Source organism: Lissotriton vulgaris, chromosome 12 (assembly GCF_964263255.1).
Source record: "Lissotriton vulgaris chromosome 12, aLisVul1.2, whole genome shotgun sequence".
Classification (NCBI taxonomy): Eukaryota; Metazoa; Chordata; class Amphibia; order Caudata; family Salamandridae; genus Lissotriton; species Lissotriton vulgaris.
In genome coordinates this window covers 519,254,941-519,274,511 of record NC_141700.1, presented here as the reverse complement: position 1 = coordinate 519,274,511, position 19,571 = coordinate 519,254,941, and the positions used below count along the sequence as shown (strand labels likewise).

At 46.6% G+C, this 19,571-nt stretch overlaps 1 protein-coding gene across 1 annotated transcript in view; it reads left to right on the top strand.

Moving 5' to 3' along the window:
• HYDIN (HYDIN axonemal central pair apparatus protein) overlaps positions 1-19,571 on the top strand; it is a 2,950,008-nt gene that overhangs the window by 2,398,729 nt on the left and 531,708 nt on the right. The window contains exon 70 of the mRNA XM_086945295.1: positions 5,512-5,736. Coding sequence (XP_086801421.1) covers positions 5,512-5,736 — 225 coding nt within the window. The remainder of the gene's footprint in view (positions 1-5,511; positions 5,737-19,571) is intronic.

Genomic DNA, 19,571 nt, shown 5'->3' with positions numbered 1-19,571 from the left:
GCATTACGGGGATAGAAGCAGGTAACAATCATTTTCTGTTTTAAATAATTTAAACTCTCAAAAGGATTGACTTAGGAGCTTTAAAATCAGGAAAGAATTCTTAATTGTTAAAGCAAATGTTTAACTTGTTTTCAAATGAGAAATTATGGGGCATAATTTGTAAACTGGGACAGGAACAGACTAATTTGCATGTAGCCAGGTTCTGAGCTGGGATGGTGCAGTGAGCTAAAAAACGGTGATGGATCAAGCCCTGATCTCTTGACTGGGTAGGAGTATTCTGCATCATTCAGAAACTCTGTCCATCACCTTTTCCAAAATCGATTTTATCCACACTAAGTGTGGGAGGGTATACTCAGACGTGAGTCCCTTGCTCATTGCACCATCAGGATTCAAGCACGCCGGGCCGACGACGGCTGAAATGCCAGAAACCGGTCCCCGGAAGCTTGTCTCCTTCCCAGTATAAGAATTGGCTTGGTAGTTTGGTTTGCCCTGTTTCCATCATGCACTGGGACAGGAACAGACTAATTTGCATGTAGCCAGGTTCTGAGCTGGGATGGTGCAGTGAGCTAAAAAACGGTGATGGATCAAGCCCTGATCTCTTGACTGGGTAGGAGTATTCTGCATCATTCAGAAACTCTGTCCATCACCTTCCAAAATCGATTTTATCCACACTTAGGGGCTCATTAGGATTGCGGTTTTTCCGCATCCTCGGGGCCGGCGGAAGCCACCGCCAGCCCAGAGGATGCGGAAAAACCGCAGCGGACTGACCAAAGACCCACCTCCACATTAGGAGGGCTGGTGGGTCCTGGTTTCCGTCCGCAGCTTTTCCGCCGCGGCTGGCTTACAACCGCGGCGGAAAAGCTCTAATCTGGTGACGGTGTCTCTCAGACACCGTCAGGCAGATTAGGATGGGATGTAAAACATGCTTTTCTGCGGCGGCTTTTCCGCCGTGGAAAAGCATGTGTAACTTCACTGCGGGGGCCCGTTGCGGGCCCCCTAGGTGGAGGAGGGGGGGGTGGGGGGCGCACATGGGGGGTACCTATGATACCCCCCTGCATTTGTATGCAGAAAGCGGCAGGCACCGCGAGGTGCCTGCCTCTTTCTGCATGCAAATGCAATGACTGCATTTTTAACATTGCCGCGGGTGCAGCTTGAAGCCGCACCCGCAGCAATGTTAAAAATAGAGGATGTGACCGCCAGGGTGGCGGTCACATCCTAATCGCACAGGAGGGGACTCCGCAGCCCATGCGGACGTCCCCTCCTCCTCAGTGATCTCCGCGATCATAATCGGCTCCTAAGTGTGGGAGGGTATACTCAGACGTGAGTCCCTTGCTCATTGCACCATCAGGATTCAAGCAAGCCGGGCCGACGACGGCTGAAATGCCAGAAACCGGTCCCCGGAAGCTTGTCTCCTTCCCAGTATAAGAATTGGCTTGGTAGTTTGGTTTGCCCTGTTCCCATCATGCACTGGGACAGGAACAGACTAATTTGCATGTAGCCAGGTTCTGAGCTGGGGTGGTGCAGTGAGCTAAAAAACGGTGATGGATCAAGCCCTGATCTCTTGACTGGGTAGGAGTATTCTGCATCATTCAGAAACTCTGTCCATCACCTTTTCCAAAATCGATTTTATCCACACTAAGTGTGGGAGGGTATACTCAGACGTGAGTCCCTTGCTCATTGCACCATCAGGATTCAAGCAAGCCGGGCCGACGACGGCTGAAATGCCAGAAACCGGTCCCCGGAAGCTTGTCTCCCTCCCAGTATAAGAATTGGCTTGGTAGTTTGGTTTGCCCTGTTCCCATCATGCACTGGGACAGGAACAGACTAATTTGCATGTAGCCAGGTTCTGAGCTGGGATGGTGCAGTGAGCTAAAAAACGGTGATGGATCAAGCCCTGATCTCTTGACTGGGTAGGAGTATTCTGCATCATTCAGAAACTCTGTCCATCACCTTTTCCAAAATCGCATACTTTGTAAACTGCAGGTGGGGAAGGAAGTTGTGCTCCTGGTACAAGCCAAGTCCCATGTACTCTTCTAAGAAAATGTAATATTGCATATTGTCAGAGCTCGTTGGGGAGGGCCCTGGGCAGACAGGGACTACTAGGCCCAACCATGATGGGTAAGGCTGTTTGCCACTGATGTCCTTGGGTCTGTCATTCTGTGGCTCTAAAACCCTGACTGAGTACATGCTTTCCATGCTTGACTCTTAGGGTAACAGAGCATACAGTTACAAGCTTCTCACGGACGTTGTGTTGTGGGCAAGAGCTCAGAACTCCATAGTCAAAACAACCCACTCCATAACCTAATGTCAAGTCCATTTCTTCTCTTTAACAAAAATAAAGCATGGTTAATCTCATAGCAGAAATACTACATTATCCAAATAATCCATTAATCAGGTTTGTTATAAGTTGTGCTTTAATCATAAGATGCAATACTTCCCCTCCCTTCCACAAAAGTTGTCTTTCCTCCCGCTATGCTTGAGATCGTGCTGTTACCACCACTAAACTAGGGCATTTGCAGGCCCAAGTGTAAATTACTCAAATATTCTCACAAGTTAAATGAGTTCAATGTCTTTAGTGGCTTTTGTGCCAAACAAAGCTCAGTGGGTGCAGCAGATTTGCCTGTGTCTGTCTCTTTCTCGTCCCCTTTTGTGCAACTATGCCCTGCAGTTGCCTTTTGGCAATCTGTCCTGTGGCGGGAGTGGGTGGCATTCCTGCCCTCACGGGGAGTCCTTCTCCTTTGTAGATTACTGCAGTGGCTGCTGCAAGAAGGGTGATCTTCACAGGACTGGCTCTGAGAGCAGGCTTGTGCAGCCGTACTAGTCTTTGGCAGCAGCAGCTCGCGGAGGGCAGCATAGACCAGCACTTCTGCATGCAAAAGTTGCAACCTCAAGGACATGTCTTCTTCATGGTGTCTGTGCGCAGTTGCAAGCTCGTGACTAATTTGAGGCCTCGTTGGAAGCAGTATAACCTGTCACTCGCCCAAGGGCAGGCTGCCAGGCATCACAGAAGGACACGTTGTGGTACAGTCTTATTTGCAGCGCCTCAAAAACTGCCCAGAAAGACCGGCCAATCAGTTCACAGCACAGGTCACTTCAGGATTGTTCTCTTGGGTTTGTCAACTTCATCTGGGTGCTCCTCATGCCAGGAACACACTGGGCCTATCCTCTGAGACAGTCTCTCCTGCGGGGCCAGACACACTACCTCTCTCTCTCAGCTGAAAGGTGGGCTTCTAGGCTCTGCAGGCAGATACTCCACTCCTTTAGAAAAAAGTGTGGACTTGAAAAGATGTTCCCTCACATCTGGTACTGGCTGTTAGGTAGATACCAGTCCTGGTTATGCAAACTTGTGACTGGATCAAAGTAAGTGGTCTGAACCTCACTTTGATACTCTTTTTACATACAGTGAATTTGGATCCACTGTCTCATGCTGCAGGACCTTTTTGTGTTGCTTTCCTCTCACGTAATTTCCATTCTTCTCTGGTGTAGAGTGATGCCTTGATCAGAATATATAGCAGTGTGGCTGGCCCGAAGCAGTTGTACAACATGGGAGTGTGAGCTCTCTGCATCTGCCTGTCATTAGCCTAGTATTAATTAGAGACAAAAAGGCCTTCAATGCCTACACTTTTCAGCACCGGTACTTGAACAACAAAAACTGCAGCCCCGCCCTCACTCCTACTATTTACCAAACGCCAGTGCTCATGGAAAACTAATTTGCAGTCGCTTTCTAAAAAAGTCTTCCTCTAATTTTTAAAGGTGGCCCTGTCTGTATCCTACTGACTTCAGTGTCTGGTTCTCCACCCTCCAGCTACAGGAAAGCAGGTACTTCATTGTCTGTTGAAGGTATCCTCATTCTCCATCTTGTGCCATGCTAAAACCCGGGCTATCCAAAATATATCCTGCTTGTCTCACTGCATACACAAAGTCCCACTACCATATGTGTGTCACATGCTCATTGTACATGCACATGTACTCGACATGCACATGTGATGTCGGTTCTTGGTTTCACATAATGGCGTAACTTTACACTAGAGGTGTCAGCAGTTCACACTATAACTGACACCGAGAAAAAGGTCTGGTTGCACTACAAGTCACAAAGTGTGGTACGCTGCCAACACTGCTTTAGGTCAGACACTCAGGACAGTAGTCCTTTTTCTAATTTGAGCGCCAACTTAGTGCGCTCTGTGAGATCACAGCATAGGTCTTGGACCTTGCATTGCCAAGGTCAGGCCAAAGCATATGCGCTCACAGTGGGCCAAATAAAAGTCAAGATACCAGCTTTACATGCAGCTGTGCGTCTGTATGCTCTGCAGGGGACTTTCATGTTGCTACACATATCATTCACACCGTAGTATCTGGCTGATGCACACTTTATGAGCTGGCACCTCAGTGATTGTTTTACAAGTGTGTAGTGGCAAACCATAGAAAATGTTCTGTGGTGCTGGACCAGGCCGATGAACACCCATGGTAAGCAAGGGCAAATATATCTACAAGCGGTAGTTGCACTCGAGTGTGCACAGTCAGCGTTCACACATATATTAATGGCAAATGAGTTTTAATGCCACTTGTTTAATATCATATTGCTCTCAACATTTAATTTATGCTTGTGACTTATGCGACTGCACTAATTTCAGAGTACAGACTGATATTGTGCCCCCTTGGTTCACTACACTATAAAGATCCTGAATATGTGACAGATAGATGGGTCTAAAGATAAATAAATGTTACAGCCTTGTAATTGTGTGTCCTTGAGCTCCATATTACTCCGGAATCACTGCAAACCAACTCAATGAAATTGGGAAAGGGAATTATGGAAGGGATAAAAAAATTACAAACCATTTTTCATGGAATGTTTTTTTGCAGTCGGTTTTAAGAGTTCCTATAAGGTCCTTGAAATTGTTTTTTCCTCGTTTTGTGTAATCTGGGTCTGGAAACCAACTCAGGGTGTTGTGCTACAACAATAAAATAGAGCTTAAGGATAAGCAATGACTATAGGTTTAAATTGAATGTCTTTGCTTCTGTTTGGTCATCTCGGAGCCTATCCATTTGCGCCTGCTTTGAATGTAGCAACTGAACAAGGCGGCTTCATTACGCATATTGCATGGGATGATCCTTAGTAATTTACACCAATTGGGCATGGTTTGAAGAGTCAATAGCAATAAAATATTTTTGAGAAACAATAGAGAATATTATTTGCAACTGTCCTCCATGTATCTCCTCAGATACATTCCTCATACGTGTATTTTCTGGTTTGTATTTCTGACAAATGCTGTTCAATCACAGGTACAAGAAACCCGCAAAACACGTCCTTGGGTCTTCAGTATGATAGTTATTGCTTGTTTTCTTCTCCCATGTAACCTTTTTCAGAAATGGTTTTGCGGCATGTACAGTATGTAGAGCTTTTCAAACGCACAAAGCAGATCTGGAAGGAAAAAGTAAAGCATAGACCGAATATTTTTTAAGAAAAAAAATCTAGGGTCATGTACATTAATAACTATATTCTTTTTTTGCTAGTATCCCGAACCTAATGGCACCGCAGCAAGGCCCAGTTCTGGCAGTGAAGGGTAAAAGCATTATGCCCTATTGTCACTTTGAGCTTGAAGACTCTGATTACATCAGTCAAAGTAGACGCAACCCAGACCAGAGAGGTCCGCGTGGTGCTCCACCAGGAGCCACCCTGGATTCCAACACCAGAGTCATTGAATTTTCGGCCGTTGGAGTGAACACCAAGAACAGCAGGTGAGTCCTGCAATCATTCACAATTTCCTTTTAAATACACAGCATTGCTTATGGATTACAGGTAGCTCACCTCTGTTTGTGTTCTCTGGTTGCAGTTCTCTCTCACTTTCATAGGTAGTTCATGGATTTCAAGCCTTCCACCTCATGTGAATTGCAGGCTATTTCACCACTGTACAGTTTTTTGGTACCCTTTCTCCTTGGCTTTTGCCTTTTGGTTGCCAGGCTTGCCCCCACTTGTATAGTTGCAGATTTCTTACTCAATGTGTTAGCGAAAGGAAAGGCTTCATATTTTTCCCCTTCTAATGTTTTTTATATGATACTTTGTTTGCCTTATGTGTGGCTTCTGATTTGCAAGTCTTTAATCCAGAATATGCACTCTGAGCAGCCCGTCACTTATCCCTTGCTCTGCGTTCAAATGGCAGGTTTCAGAGGCAATGGGATGGTTACATGAATTTTGACATGTGACCTTGATTTATAGTTTTTTGTCAGAAGGAAATTGATCCTCATTAAGGTATCTCTATTGTAAGTCCACCCCACCCCATATTTGTCCCATAGATTGGACCCTTTTCATCTAATTAATCATCTTTTCTGGTGGAGTTCTTTTACCAGTGCCTGGAAGACTGCCTGAGAGTTTGATCTTCAAATATGTTCTGATAAACAAATGACCATTGTTTTCTATGACCTCTGACTTGTATTTCTGTCACATTAATTGATTATAAAATATGCGCACTTCATATCAAGTCTTGTCCAACACTGCCCAAAATAAGACATTTAACCTGAAACGTCATTGTCTCTCAAGCCAGATTACAGATGACTTGGCTCTTTCGAAACTTGACCATGAAATGCTTTATGAATTGCTATAAATATATCCTGTGGAGAAACAACCTCACAGTCTACACATTTCATACCTCACACCTTTCCCAGGTACTAATAACCTGAAAGCCTTCAGCTATATATAGATTAAGAAACCAAGGACAATGAATATGTCAGATCCTCAAATGTAGCTGAGTGACTTTCCAGACATGTACTTGAGAAGAAAAATGTCACGATTAAGTAAGAAGCCATTGAGAGCTAGAAAGATGCTTAAGTTGGAGAGCAGCATACCCAGCGGGCTGGATTCCCTAGAAGAGGGCAGTTTATTTTAGGTTTAGCTCTAGGTGGACGTGAGTAAACCACATTCATTATACCAATATTAAAACAACCAAGACCCACTAAGAACAAAGGGGATACTTCTACACTCTTTTCATGATCAACCAGGGCAGGCTATCTAGAGAAGAAAAATACATTTGGTTGCAGGGCATACTAATCACCCATTCCCCCTTTCACCTTCAAACTATCAACAATTGTCAAACCATAGTATCTGATAGACTACTAGCCGCAGATTCCTTTACGTAGAATATCCCGAGGTGTGAGACTGGATCCGGAAACTTTTTTGCCACAGCATTCTTGCGCGCCGGGGGCGGGACGACATCACGCGACTCCGCCCAGGCGTTGTCCGCGCACGTGACATCAGCAAGGTCAAATAAGACCCACCCAAGCGCGCCAACGCTAGTTTTTTCCTTTTCCGCGTGCAACGCAGATCCGGCCCGTTTCGGGCCCTTTTTTCTCCATTTTCTTTTGGACTTTGGAACAGTGTGCGAATGCCTTCGGGCTTCAAAATGTTTTGTGGGCATCTTATGTCGGCGTCGGACCCTCACCTCATTTGTATGTGGTGCTTGGGGGAGGATCACAGCACCATCGACTGCGAGGCCTGTCAGCAGTTGAAGCCGAAGTCGCGGCGGGAGCACCGCATGAAACTTCTCTCGGCGCGTCTTTCCAGGTCGACGTCCTCCCCTCGGTCTGCGTCGGCGGACGGCTTCAAGTTCGGCCGTGGTCTTCGTCCTCACACTTCTCCGATGTCACGTGAGCGTCGCTCCCTGGTGGGTAAGTGTTGCAGTCTGTCCCCGGTGGCTGGTTTCCGGGCCTACCGTGGGTGTGGACTCTCGCGGGTGATGCGGCCCTGCGTGGCGTCCTATCCACCGTTTCCCGGTGTTGGGGTGTCGAGAGTCCAAATGGAGACATACGCGGCGGTTTTGTAGGCCTCGCTGGCGACTCCCCCTCCTTCCCCTCCTGGGGCGTCGGCAGACCCCTTGCTGTGGCGGCTCTGGCCCCAGCGCCAACTGGTTCAGATCCAGGTTGGAGGATGAGGTGTTGTTGGGGTGCGGCTCCTCTGGGACACCTCCTTCAGGCCACGGTGTCTCTGCCTCGCCGCAAACTCCTGCTGGAGTCCCTGTGGTGTCGCAGGAGGTTGCCCGGGCTCGGGTCGCATCCCCGAGTCCCTCTCGGTCCTTTGATAAGGTGGTCCTGTCTAAGGCCTAAGTGACGCCGCTACGCCGGCAGCAGCTGGACCGTCCCGCTCCGGGTCGTGGTCAGGTGAGGACCGCTCGCCGGGCCCCTCTCGTCCCTCCCCACGGGCGACCGCCTCGACGGAGGGCGAGTCAGCGGTTGAATCGTCCCTGGCACCGCCTCATGAGTTGCAGAGCGATCTACACCTCATTCTGGGCCACAGCTGGCAGAGGGCTTCATGCCGCTCCCCAGGCCCGTCGGGTTCCCCCATGCAGGAGGCTACCTCGACGGGGGCGGGTCGGCGCTGTTTCACCGCCGCCCCGGAGCCGGTTCGACTCCAGCTCTGCTCCGGTCTCCGATGCTAGGTGACTTGGAGGAACCTTGTCCGGCAACGCCGGATGGTGCTGACAACCTGCCTCGGGCTGCGGACTCTAGGGCTCCACGCAATGGTCATACCACGGATTCGTCTTAGGACGCTCCTTCCTCTCCGGAGGCAGGCTATATTTTGGTGTCGTCCTCCCTGGAGACTGGTCGCCGTGTGGTGTCTTTTTCACCGGCGTCGAAGGGCGGCTCCCCGCCCTTCCTGAGGCAGAGGTGTTCGTCGGAAGAGCGGCAGGTCCCTCATTCTTCGGCTCCTTCTGACTTTCAGGTCAGGTCCTTGCCCATCCCGCTTGGCCTTGGGGGTGGCCGTTTTAGTTTGCAGCCGTTGCCCACGGATGAGCTGCTTTCCCTACCTACGGAGGCGGGTGTGGCCTTCCCTCATGCTGTGTCCACGGCTGTGGGCAATCTGCGTAGGGGTGACCCAGTGGCTCACTTCCTGGCGGACCATCTGTTGGAGGTCCTCCACCAGGGCTCTGATGGGAGGGAAATCTTGCCTCCCTGTGAGGGTTCCCTCCTTTCTTCCTTGACAGGGGCTTGGAGGCGTCCTGCCTCAGGGGACCCAGTGCCGCAATATCATCTGCACCGGCACCTCCCGGCGCCGCGTGACCCGGCATGCATTTCCCTCCACCCCTCTGCCTCCAGTCCTCTTTTGCGGACTGCCTTTCCCTCCCTGTCGCCGCTGTTGACTCCGCCACTTCGAGAGGCTCGCTGGTTGGACTCTTGGGGGTGCAACATGTTCGCCTCAACCAGTGCTGCCCGGCGGACCTTGAACACCTTGTGTGTCATGGCTCGGGCCTCCTCCTGTTTGTGGGACTCGGCTGAGTCTCTGGGGTCCGCAGCGTCCCAGGAGGGTGGCCAGGTGGATTTATGGCATCATGCGTTGGATGGCCGGGAGCTTGCGGCGTTTATTCTCAGTTCCGCTCTGGGCATCTCAGAGGTGCTGGGCCTGGCCATGGCTTTCTCGGTCGCTCTCCGTCGCCATGCTTGGCTTCGGAATGGAGTATTCCCTGAGAATATTCAGAAGCGACTCATCAACCTTCCAATTGATGGGAGTCCGTTGTTCCATGCCCCGACCGTCTCCGCCATCCAGAGGCTCTTGGCAGGGCTCCACCCTCTTCCTCCTCCTCCTCCACATCCTCCTCCTCCGCCTTACACTCCTCCTCCGTCCCCTCCTCAGTGACTCCGGAGTTGGGTTGACTCTGGCCCTTTTTAGGCTGGTGGTTCTGGCTGTGTGTGTGTTTTCTGGCCATTTGAGTCCTTCCTTGGGACTTTTGGCGTTGTTGGCTGCTGGACGGCCCTTTTGTTGATCATGTGTGTTACAATTGTTGTGCAGACTTGGCCCTAAGATTAGGCCTTCTGCTTGCTTGGGCTGCTTGTCAAGCCTGTCGCGGGGTGTTTTTTCCTGTGGCTCTTTTTGTTTTTCCTCTGCTGAGGAAGTTTTTCCAAAGAGGGTTCCTATATTTGGGACTTATCGTATCCTGCGTAGCTGTCATATGGCTTGCGCTCTGCTGGAGGGTTCTGGTCGCCTTTGGGTGCCTGTTCTCCATGGCGTTGAGTGGGTTGCTTTGCGCCTGGAGGTCATGTGCTCTGCCACTCGTGGGGTGTGCCCCGGCACATCCTCCTCTCCCAGCTCCTGCCCTAAGGTCTGGGATGATCCTATGTTCTACCTTGCCAGGTGACTCCTCTTCGGCCTCCTGGGGCCTCGAGCGCTTCTTCTTCTTTCTTCTGGAGACTTTTACTGCCAGCACTGATATGGCTTTTAACAAACAATAATGGTTCTGTCGGGAGGAACAGTTCAATTTAACATGGTACTTAATACTTAAAATGCACTTATATGTCCCAGGAGGGGTACATACGTAGTAGGACAAATAAATGAACACTGACCCAAATGATGAGAAAGTAAATCTTTAGTATTCAACTTTCTCATAGGTTTTGACTAAATAGAGCATTAGGTATGCTGTCCATTATACAAAAGACATATACAATGAATACAACAAGTAGTGTAGATCGTGGTTTGTGATTGACAATTACAGGTTACACAACATGTATACATAAAAATGAAAATTTTCAAACTATCAACTGTAATCACAATAGTCTTTCGGCAATGAATGATTTCTTTTTGTTCCTATCGGACTTTGTGCAGTCAGATATATAGCAGAGTACGTTGACATTTCGACCCTAGTAGTGATGCGCTGACTATGTGCATCTGGGGCAGGTCTTCATCAGGACTGAGAATAGGTTGGACAGCCTATGAATGAAAAGAACAGTGGGTCGGGGCCTTCCATGGGTCAGTGAAAAAACTACATTAGGTGAGGGGCACCCTTAATGTGCTCACCTTAGTGTTAGGGGTATGATTCCTCTGTTCTTTTACTGCTTCTGGTGCTTGTCAGCCGACAAGCCAATGGGATGCTGTAGGTTCACTGGTTCTATAATTAATATATTGCAGAAACCTTAGTGCATATTTAATTAATGGTGTTGTGGTATTACTATCTTTACTTGGAGTATCATAATACCTTATTTAGTCGATTCTTCTTCACCAGCCGGTGGGAAGATCTGGGGATCTGGGATGCCTTGGCGATAGCCTACAAGGGTAATGCGTTGGGTCTTAGGCTAGTCATTGATTAAAGCAGGTTAATGGGTGACTAGATTAACGCACAGTGATATTAGTTAAATATTCTCTGCGGGTTTACTTATCATAATCCTACTGTTGGTTTCTTGTGGTGGTCTGTGAATCAGTGGCACTATTTAGTGAAATTAGTGATTGTTGTGAGCTGGGCTAGAGTAAAAACGGTGGCCAAAGTGGTGTGTGTTACATGCGGGTTCAGCATAAAGAGAATTGCTCTACTTCCATATCTTGAAAATACTGTGTGGTAACGCCCATTGTGGTTGCGGCATAAATGTATCCCTTTCCACTGTATTAGGACCAGACCATGATGAGCGATATGGTAAATGTCTCGCAAGGTAACCCAATGTATTACGGAATGAGCCGGTTTCAAAACCTTGATGCTGCTGTTGCTCTTGACCTCACAATTGTCTACCGGGACAGTTCGATAAACATCCCCGTGCAGAAAAAGAACGGACGCTGTGGTTACATGCGGTGCTGGTTAGGTGTCTATTTGTAACAAAGAGGAAGAGACGCAGTAGTTTTAAGTCCTAACGTTGATACTGTCCCACTTGCTCACTCCACTCAGACAAGAGCAAACTACTTATCCTGCCCGCAAACAGATATATCAGTGGGAGACGCATTACAGCATCTGCACTGATCCTGAAACAGTTTACCCACAAACATTTGCCATGCTAATGCTATTCAAAGCCAGACTGAACATCCTTGTGTTCTAAACTAGTCAGAATCGGTGAATGCAACTTTGAAACTCCTGCTACACACTCACCTTGGACATTCCTGACCTTAAAAGGAACAAATCGCTACTATATCAAGTACAGGGTAAGTAGTATAAACACTGCCACATGTTTTGGCCTAAGCAGTTCAAAGTTATTAAGTTTGGCAGTATCCACTATGCAAACAAACATAAAACATTAAAGAGGGACAGTTAGTCAGTAAAGTAACTTTATTTCGATTCAAAAGAACCATAAAGGTGCACAATATTAAAAAATACAATTCATAAAATACTTTAGCAGACATAATAACGTGCCATGTAAATATCGTAATCATGCTGTAGAAGATAAAATAATTCTGAGGAACTAGACTTTTATGCCAAAATGACCAGAAATCATTAAATATATTAGAATATTAAGACTAGGACATAAAAAACATTAAAAGTGGGCCCATATCAAGTCCAAGCTCGACCAGTCCTCTCTTTGTAGAACACTGCATGGCTGGTGATGTCATTTGCTGGTCCGCTAGTGCATAATTTTACTCATAACGCTTTCTGATTACAACGGCGCCCGTGATGAAATTAGCTACCGCTATACAGATATCAGTAGAGGCCAGTGAGTGTAGATAGTTAAAAACTTCGCTGTATGTACACAGGCAAAGATTTCATAGTAAAGGGAGCAAAAATCTAATTCTCACTGACTTATAAAGTGCACACAAAAAAAAGTGCAGCGTGCTTTGTTTCGATAAACTGTCACAAGGGCAAGGTGTGAGTTTGTCCGACCATGCTCCTTCATGAGGAAACGCTACCAGAAAGCGCACTGTGCTTAATCGAAATCTGGTAAGATAAAATCTGGTCTGATGGTTTAAAATAAAAGTTCTGTAAAACTGCTGGTTAGCCAAAACATGGAGATAACCTCCAGGATAACCTAGGAGCTGCCATTTGCATGTTTTACCCCTGTTTAGAAATGCTTCTTTGATGGTCTCTTTGGCATTTGGGGGAATATTCTGGGGATTGTCATAAAAATGTCCTAGACCTAGCTGTAAGAACGTGTCTCTCAGTTAATGAAACTAGGGGATCTTGTTGAAACTGGGGGAAAGAAGGCAATCCTTTATAATATCTCTTGAGAACACTAAATCCTCTGAATACCACACCTTAGTCCATAGAAACAACTGGGCAAAACCAATATGGTCCTCTATTAACTCAAAACCCAATTCTGCTTCACAAACAGATGTAGATGCACTTTTTGGTACCATCAAGAGTCTTTTGGTAAAAACTTTCTTAACTCTTTGGAGCTGTTGACATCTATTATATCCCCATACCCCTGCCTCATAGGTGGTAATAGGGAGGTATTTGGCTCTGTAGAGGGTTAGTACTTCTCTCACTGGTTTTTGCCCCAACTTGGATGCAAACCGGAAAAGTGCATCCACTACCCTGCTTGTCTGCTGTGGTCTAACAGTCAAAAGAGATTCCCATTTAATCTGTGCATTGCATATATTGCCCAAATACGAAAAGTTATTGACTTTTTCCATCACCTTCCCCTTAATGACAAAGGTTTTGGATTTTGTGGTCCGAGGACCACAGGCCATGATATATGATTTATTGAAGTTAACTTTTAAATCAAGCGATGTCATAAATTCTGTGATGGCATCAAGAGATTTTTGCAGGCTTATCACTGTTTTTGACAACAGCGCATTATCATCTACGTATGCAAGCAGAGGGGCCTCCAGCCCATTAGTATAAATAAGAAATAAAAAAGGGGCTAAGATGCAGCCTTTACTGACCCCTTCCGTCGAATAGATGGATTGTGTCTTTTCCCCTTTGCTACCATATCACAGTTGTATTTGTGTGGAGCCTACGTAAAAGGGTTACTAGTGCTTTATCCACACCCCCATTCTCCATCATTGCCCACAATATTTACCGGTTATGGTGCCAAAAGCACTAGACAAATCCATGAAGGCCAGATGGACAGAGCTCATCATGGACTTCATGTGCGTACTAACTATCAAGGACAGATTGAGACATTGTTCAGTCATGTCCATACCCTTCTAAAACCATAGTGTGTGTTTGATAACACTCCTTTAGATGAGGCCCACTCTTCTAGTCGTATAAGGAAAGCCCTATCCAAGACCTTTTCTGTTGCATCAATAAATGATGTAGTCTGTAACACCAACAGGCCCCTTGGTGTCATGCTTCATCATCTGGGCCTTCGCACCCCTCTACGGGATGCGGCGTGCTACGACTCACGGATACGGTGGAGCACTGATAGTGAACTATGTGTTTGTGTGTGAGGGAAGGAGTGTGAGTAGTGAGGTGAGGTGAAAAAGTGAAGGTTAAAAAATTCCTGGCTCGTAGGAAAAAAATAATGTATTAAGTCCTCGGCTGGTATTATTAAAAGGGTGCAATGTGAGGTTGACAAATATACGTATTAGGGTATATCAACCTCTGAAAAGCGTCGACATGTTTCGGAGTACAGCGACTCCTTCTTCAGGACGAGGATATGCACGTTTATCCTCACCTTACTCACATGGATGTAGAATGTAAAAGTGTATTCTACCAAAAAGCTAGGTGAAATGTACCTATCAGTGTTTTTGTAGATAAGCTCTGTTGCGCCTAATTGGCGTGAGAAGAACCTGTGGAGTAAAAAACATAGTAAACATCACAGTCGGACGTCCAGGAACAGGGAAAAACAATGATTTCCAAGTTATATGAGGGTAGAAATGAACCGGAAATAAGGTTCAAGGACCCTGTGAAATAAAACACTAAAGAGACACACAGTAGACATAGACATACATTGAGTGGAAAAAACGCCAAGACCTCTTTCCCAACAATGACTGTGGAGGAAGGGAGAGACTTTAATAGAGGCTTACTTATAGTTCAAGATTGTCTGACCTCATGAGCCTAAGCGTAGTATTGGGGGTTCCTTCCTCACCGCTCAGTTTAGCAACCTAAAAGATGTTAAGGGTAGGTTTTAGGTTCTTATAATTGTCATTGGAGAAATTCCATGGACCTCGATTTTACAACCCAACTCACGGTTACTGCACGGTCTAGTAGACTGCCTTCCCCTCAACGCGGCTCCGACGATGTGTAGGATCAGGTCGAGTGTGGCCTCTTATATACTGCCAAATGCTTCAATTAGTGATTTAATTAGAAGCGGAACCATACCCAAACAAGGGTACAATCTGCCGGGCTGGTCCGGTATTGCGCGTTGGTCGAGGGCGTGGTACGCGATAGGACTGCGCATGCTCTTGGAGTTAGTGTATCCGCGCTCGCGCATGCATGTTGTTTGCACTAACGCCGATTGGCAAAACCAAACGGTGCGCATGCGTTTGGTACAGACGCTATTAATTTGCGCATGTGAGCCGGCTTAAGAGGGGATTCTCAGTCTTGAGGGTATAGGTACCACGGACAGCGTTATCTGAACCAAACAGTGTCATAACATTCTGGAAGTATTCATAGATTCATAATTAAAACAGCCTTAGTGCATAGATGTTTCAAGAAAGTTTCGCTGCCTGAATGGAAGGAAAACGAAAAATGCCCATATAATCAGAACAGATCAGCGCAACTGGCTCCATGGAATGGAGTCGTTTAGCCCACTGGTGTCAGTCCCAAGACGGAACACCCACCTCTGCGCTTTTTCAAATAGCCCTGCTTCTGTTGGCAGATGCTCAATCACTGTCCAGTGTATTTCATTAACACAGTGTTGGTATTCTAGAAAGTGGGCTGCCATTTTGGTGGTTGATTTCTTGCATCTTAGGTTGCTTTTATGCTCATTGATCCTTATTTTGACTTGCCTTGTTGTCATGCCCACATATTCTTTGTTACAGGGGCATGTGATTAGGTACACAACATTCTTACTGTTACAGTTGGTAAATGTGCGTTGTTCCCAACTGGTACCATTCGTGAAGGTGAGGGTCTGGCTCTTTTTGGTTAAATGACAGCTGTTACAGTTGCCACATGGGTGGTGGCCATGTATTCCTTGTAACCTTGTTTGTTCTACTTTGTTTGTGGGAGGTCTAGTGTGGACAAGCATGTCCTTTAGATTCCTTCCACGTCTGTGGGCAAACAGTGGTTTTTCCAGATTCAGTGAACCGCTTGTCAGAGTGCGCCAGTGTTTATTGACCAATTTGGAAACTTGGTTCGAGACTGGACTGTAAGTGGTGACACATACTGTTCTGCTCGGTTGGTTGTCTCTCTGAGGTTTGTCTTCCAAAAGGGCTTCACTGTTATTGTTTCTAGCTCTTTTCATTGCCTTTTGAATAACCTGGTTTGGGTATTTCCTTTGTTTCAGTTTCTCACCCAGGTCCTTGGCCTGAGCTTTGTACTTGGCTATGTCGCTACAATTGCGACGTAGGCGTAGGAACTGCCCGTATGGTAAATTCTCCCTCAGGTGACGTGGATGGATGCTGTCAAACCTGAGGAGGCAGTTCCTTGCCGTCGGTTTGAAATGGGTGTCAGTTTTTACCAAACCTGCCTCATGATAGATGTTCAGATCTAGGAAGACCATTGAACTGTTGGACATTTGGTGGGTGAACTTAAGGAAAGAGTTCTGGTTGTTGAGCCACTGCATGAACTCAGTGATCGATTGGCCATCCCCTTCCCAGATCACCAGGATGTCATCGATATAGCGTCGCCACGTATGGATTCTCTCCCTGAAAGGGTTGTCTGGGTGGAGAATCTTGGAATATTCTAGATGATGAACGTACAATCCCGCCAGGCTCGGCGCAAATGTGCTCCCCATGCTAGTTCCGTGGCTTTGCCAATACAGAGTGCCCTTGTATTCAAAAAAGTTTTTGGTAAGTGCTAGCGAGATACACTCCATAACCACGCCCTCGACCAACGCGCAATACCGGACCAGCCCGGCAGATTGTACCCTTGGTTGGGCATGGTTCCGCTTCTAATTAAATCACTAATTGAAGCATTTGGCAGTATATAAGAGGCCACACTCGACCTGATCCTACACTTCGTCGGAGCCGCGTTGAGGGGAAGGCAGTCTACTAGACCGTGCAGTAACCGTGAGTTGGGTTGTAAAATCGAGGTCCAAGGAATTTCTCCCATGACAATTATAAGAACCTAAAACCTACCCTTAACATCTTTTAGGTTGCTAAACTGAGCAGTGAGGAAGGAACCCCCAATACTACGCTTAGGCTCATGAGGTCAGACAATCTTGAACTATAAGTAAGCCTCTATTAAAGTCTCTCCCTTCCTCCACAGTCATTGTTGGGAAAGAGGTCTTGGCGTTTTTTCCACTCAATGTATGTCTATGTCTACTGTGTGTCTATTTAGTGTTTTATTTCACAGGGTCCTTGAACCTTATTTCCGGTTCATTTCTACCCTCATATAACTTGGAAATCATTGTTTTTCCCTGTTCCTGGACGTCCGACTGTGATGTTTACTATGTTTTTTACTCCACAGGTTCTTCTCACGCCAATTAGGCGCAACAGAGCTTATCTACAAAAACACTGATAGGTACATTTCACCTAGCTTTTTGGTAGAATACACTTTTACATTCTACATCCATGTGAGTAAGGTGAGGATAAACGTGCATATCCTCGCCCTGAAGAAAGAGTCGCTGTACTCCGAAACATGTCGACGCTTTTCAGAGGTTGATATACCCTAATACGTATATTTGTCAACCTCACATTGCACCCTTTTAATAATACCAGCCGAGGACTTAATAAATTATTTTTTTCCTACGAGCCAGGTATCTTTTAACCTTCACTTTTTCACCTCACCTCACTACTCACACTCCTTCCCTCACACACAAACACATAGTTCACTATCAGTGCTCCTACGTATCCGTGAGTCGTAGCACTCCGCATCCCGTAGAGGGGTGCAAAGGCCCCGATGATGAAGCATGACACCAAGGGGCCTGTTGGTGTGTGAGGGGCATTTAAACAACACTGTGTGCTCCCCATCACTTTAGGGATCACTACCACTTTCTGAGTGGATTCCATTTTGTTTAAACGAATTACCAGGGGAGACTGAATCCACTTATCTCTCTCCCTCCCTCCTTTTGTTATATCTACGTAGGTCTGTAACATACAGGGCCATTCCTATCTCCCTTTTTAAAAATGGGCACTACTATTGCCTCTTTCCAAGATACAGGCAATGGGCAAGGATGGCTGCTTTAAAGATGTTAGTTAACAATGGTGCCTACAAGTTAATATTTGTTATGAAAAAGTCAAGGGGCACCCCACTAGGACTGGGGGCCTTCAGACAGATGCCTTGTGCGGAAGTCACCTCTACTTCTTGCACTAAGATGGACAGACTTAGCTGTGTGGCTTAGGTATGGTGATGGGGCAATTCCCTAGCTGACCTATCCATCATCCTGTGGGGAGATTAAATATACGGGTAAAGTGAGCTTCCCAAATGTCCCGTAAGATCAATGAGTCCATCTATCTCACATCTTCACCAAACATTGAGCGATTTATGATTTCCCAGTTATTTTTAAGAATCTTTATGGGAACCCGCATGGACCAGGTCTTCCTACGCCTCCTCCCTCAATTCCATTGCTCCAGTATTGGAACTTTCATAGATTCCCATAGCTTGTATAATTCCTCGTCGTCGGAATGGGAGTCTTGGTAAATAAAAAATAACAATGCAGTAGGTAAAATAGAGAAAGAAAATGCCTAGGCCTCATCTTATTTTGTAGCATATCCACCTGTAAAAGAGACCAAAATAATGCAGCAGCCAATCAGATTAGCCTCACCCCAAAGAACCTTCCTGAGATAGCCACAGTGCCTCAGATTTTCTACTGCATGTTGTACAAGGGAGTCTCCACTGAGCTCTGCTCAGTTTTCACTTCAACTTTGGTGTGTTCAACTGCTACTCTTCAATTTCGTTCTTCAGTATGTCTGACAAAGAGAAGAAGGCTTTATTCAAGGACTGTGCCACCTGTTCAAAGAAGAGGCTTTATGTGGAGGACAAGCTTAAAGATTGTATTTATTGTTTGTACCCTGACCACAAGGCTACTGACTGCAAGATCTGTCGTACCTTCTCTTCAAAGACCTTAAGAGACCGTGAGGGACTTCTTCTTACCTGGCTGCAAAAATTAAAGTCACAGAAAGAAACAGTATCCAGTGACAGTGATGATGCCTCCTCTGCGACATCTTCAAGGAGATCTCAAAAACGGGCTAGGTCTTCACCTTCAACTTCTACTGACCCCCCTGAAAAAGCCTTACTAAAGACCTCTGATAGATATGACAGGCGTAGTCCCATCAAATCTCCTCACCGAGGTGTAAAGGAGAGGGAAGGACTAATTTCTGAGGTGCAGCCGGTAAAGAAACCGAGTCATGGGGCTTCAGTTTCGCCTCCACCCTCTGAGAAACTGAAACTGTTCAAGGAACCAGCTTCTGTCCCTCCTGAGGGTAAATCTGACAGGAAAATGTTTCCGACGAGGACATCATCAGGTCCGTCGAGGACAGCATCAAAAATTCAATCAACGTCGATGTCAACTCCGTCGATGGGCTCGTCGACGGGAACTTCATCAGCTCCAGTGGCTTCGTCGAAGACTACTTCATTGACGCATCAGCCTGAGGTACCGGTTACTATGTCGTCGACGTTGATGATGACTACCTCTACATCGACGAGGATGTCGACGATGATGGCATCGACGACAACAACAATATTGATGACTACTTCCACCAGCGTTGTGCTGACGGCGGCTTCGATGATGGTCCCATCGACGATTGCCCTTTCGTCGACTGTCCACTCTTCGTCAACTGTGAAAAAGTGGCAATCTCTATAAGAAGACGCCAGATTACCCCAGACATGACATCTCCTCGAAGAGTGACA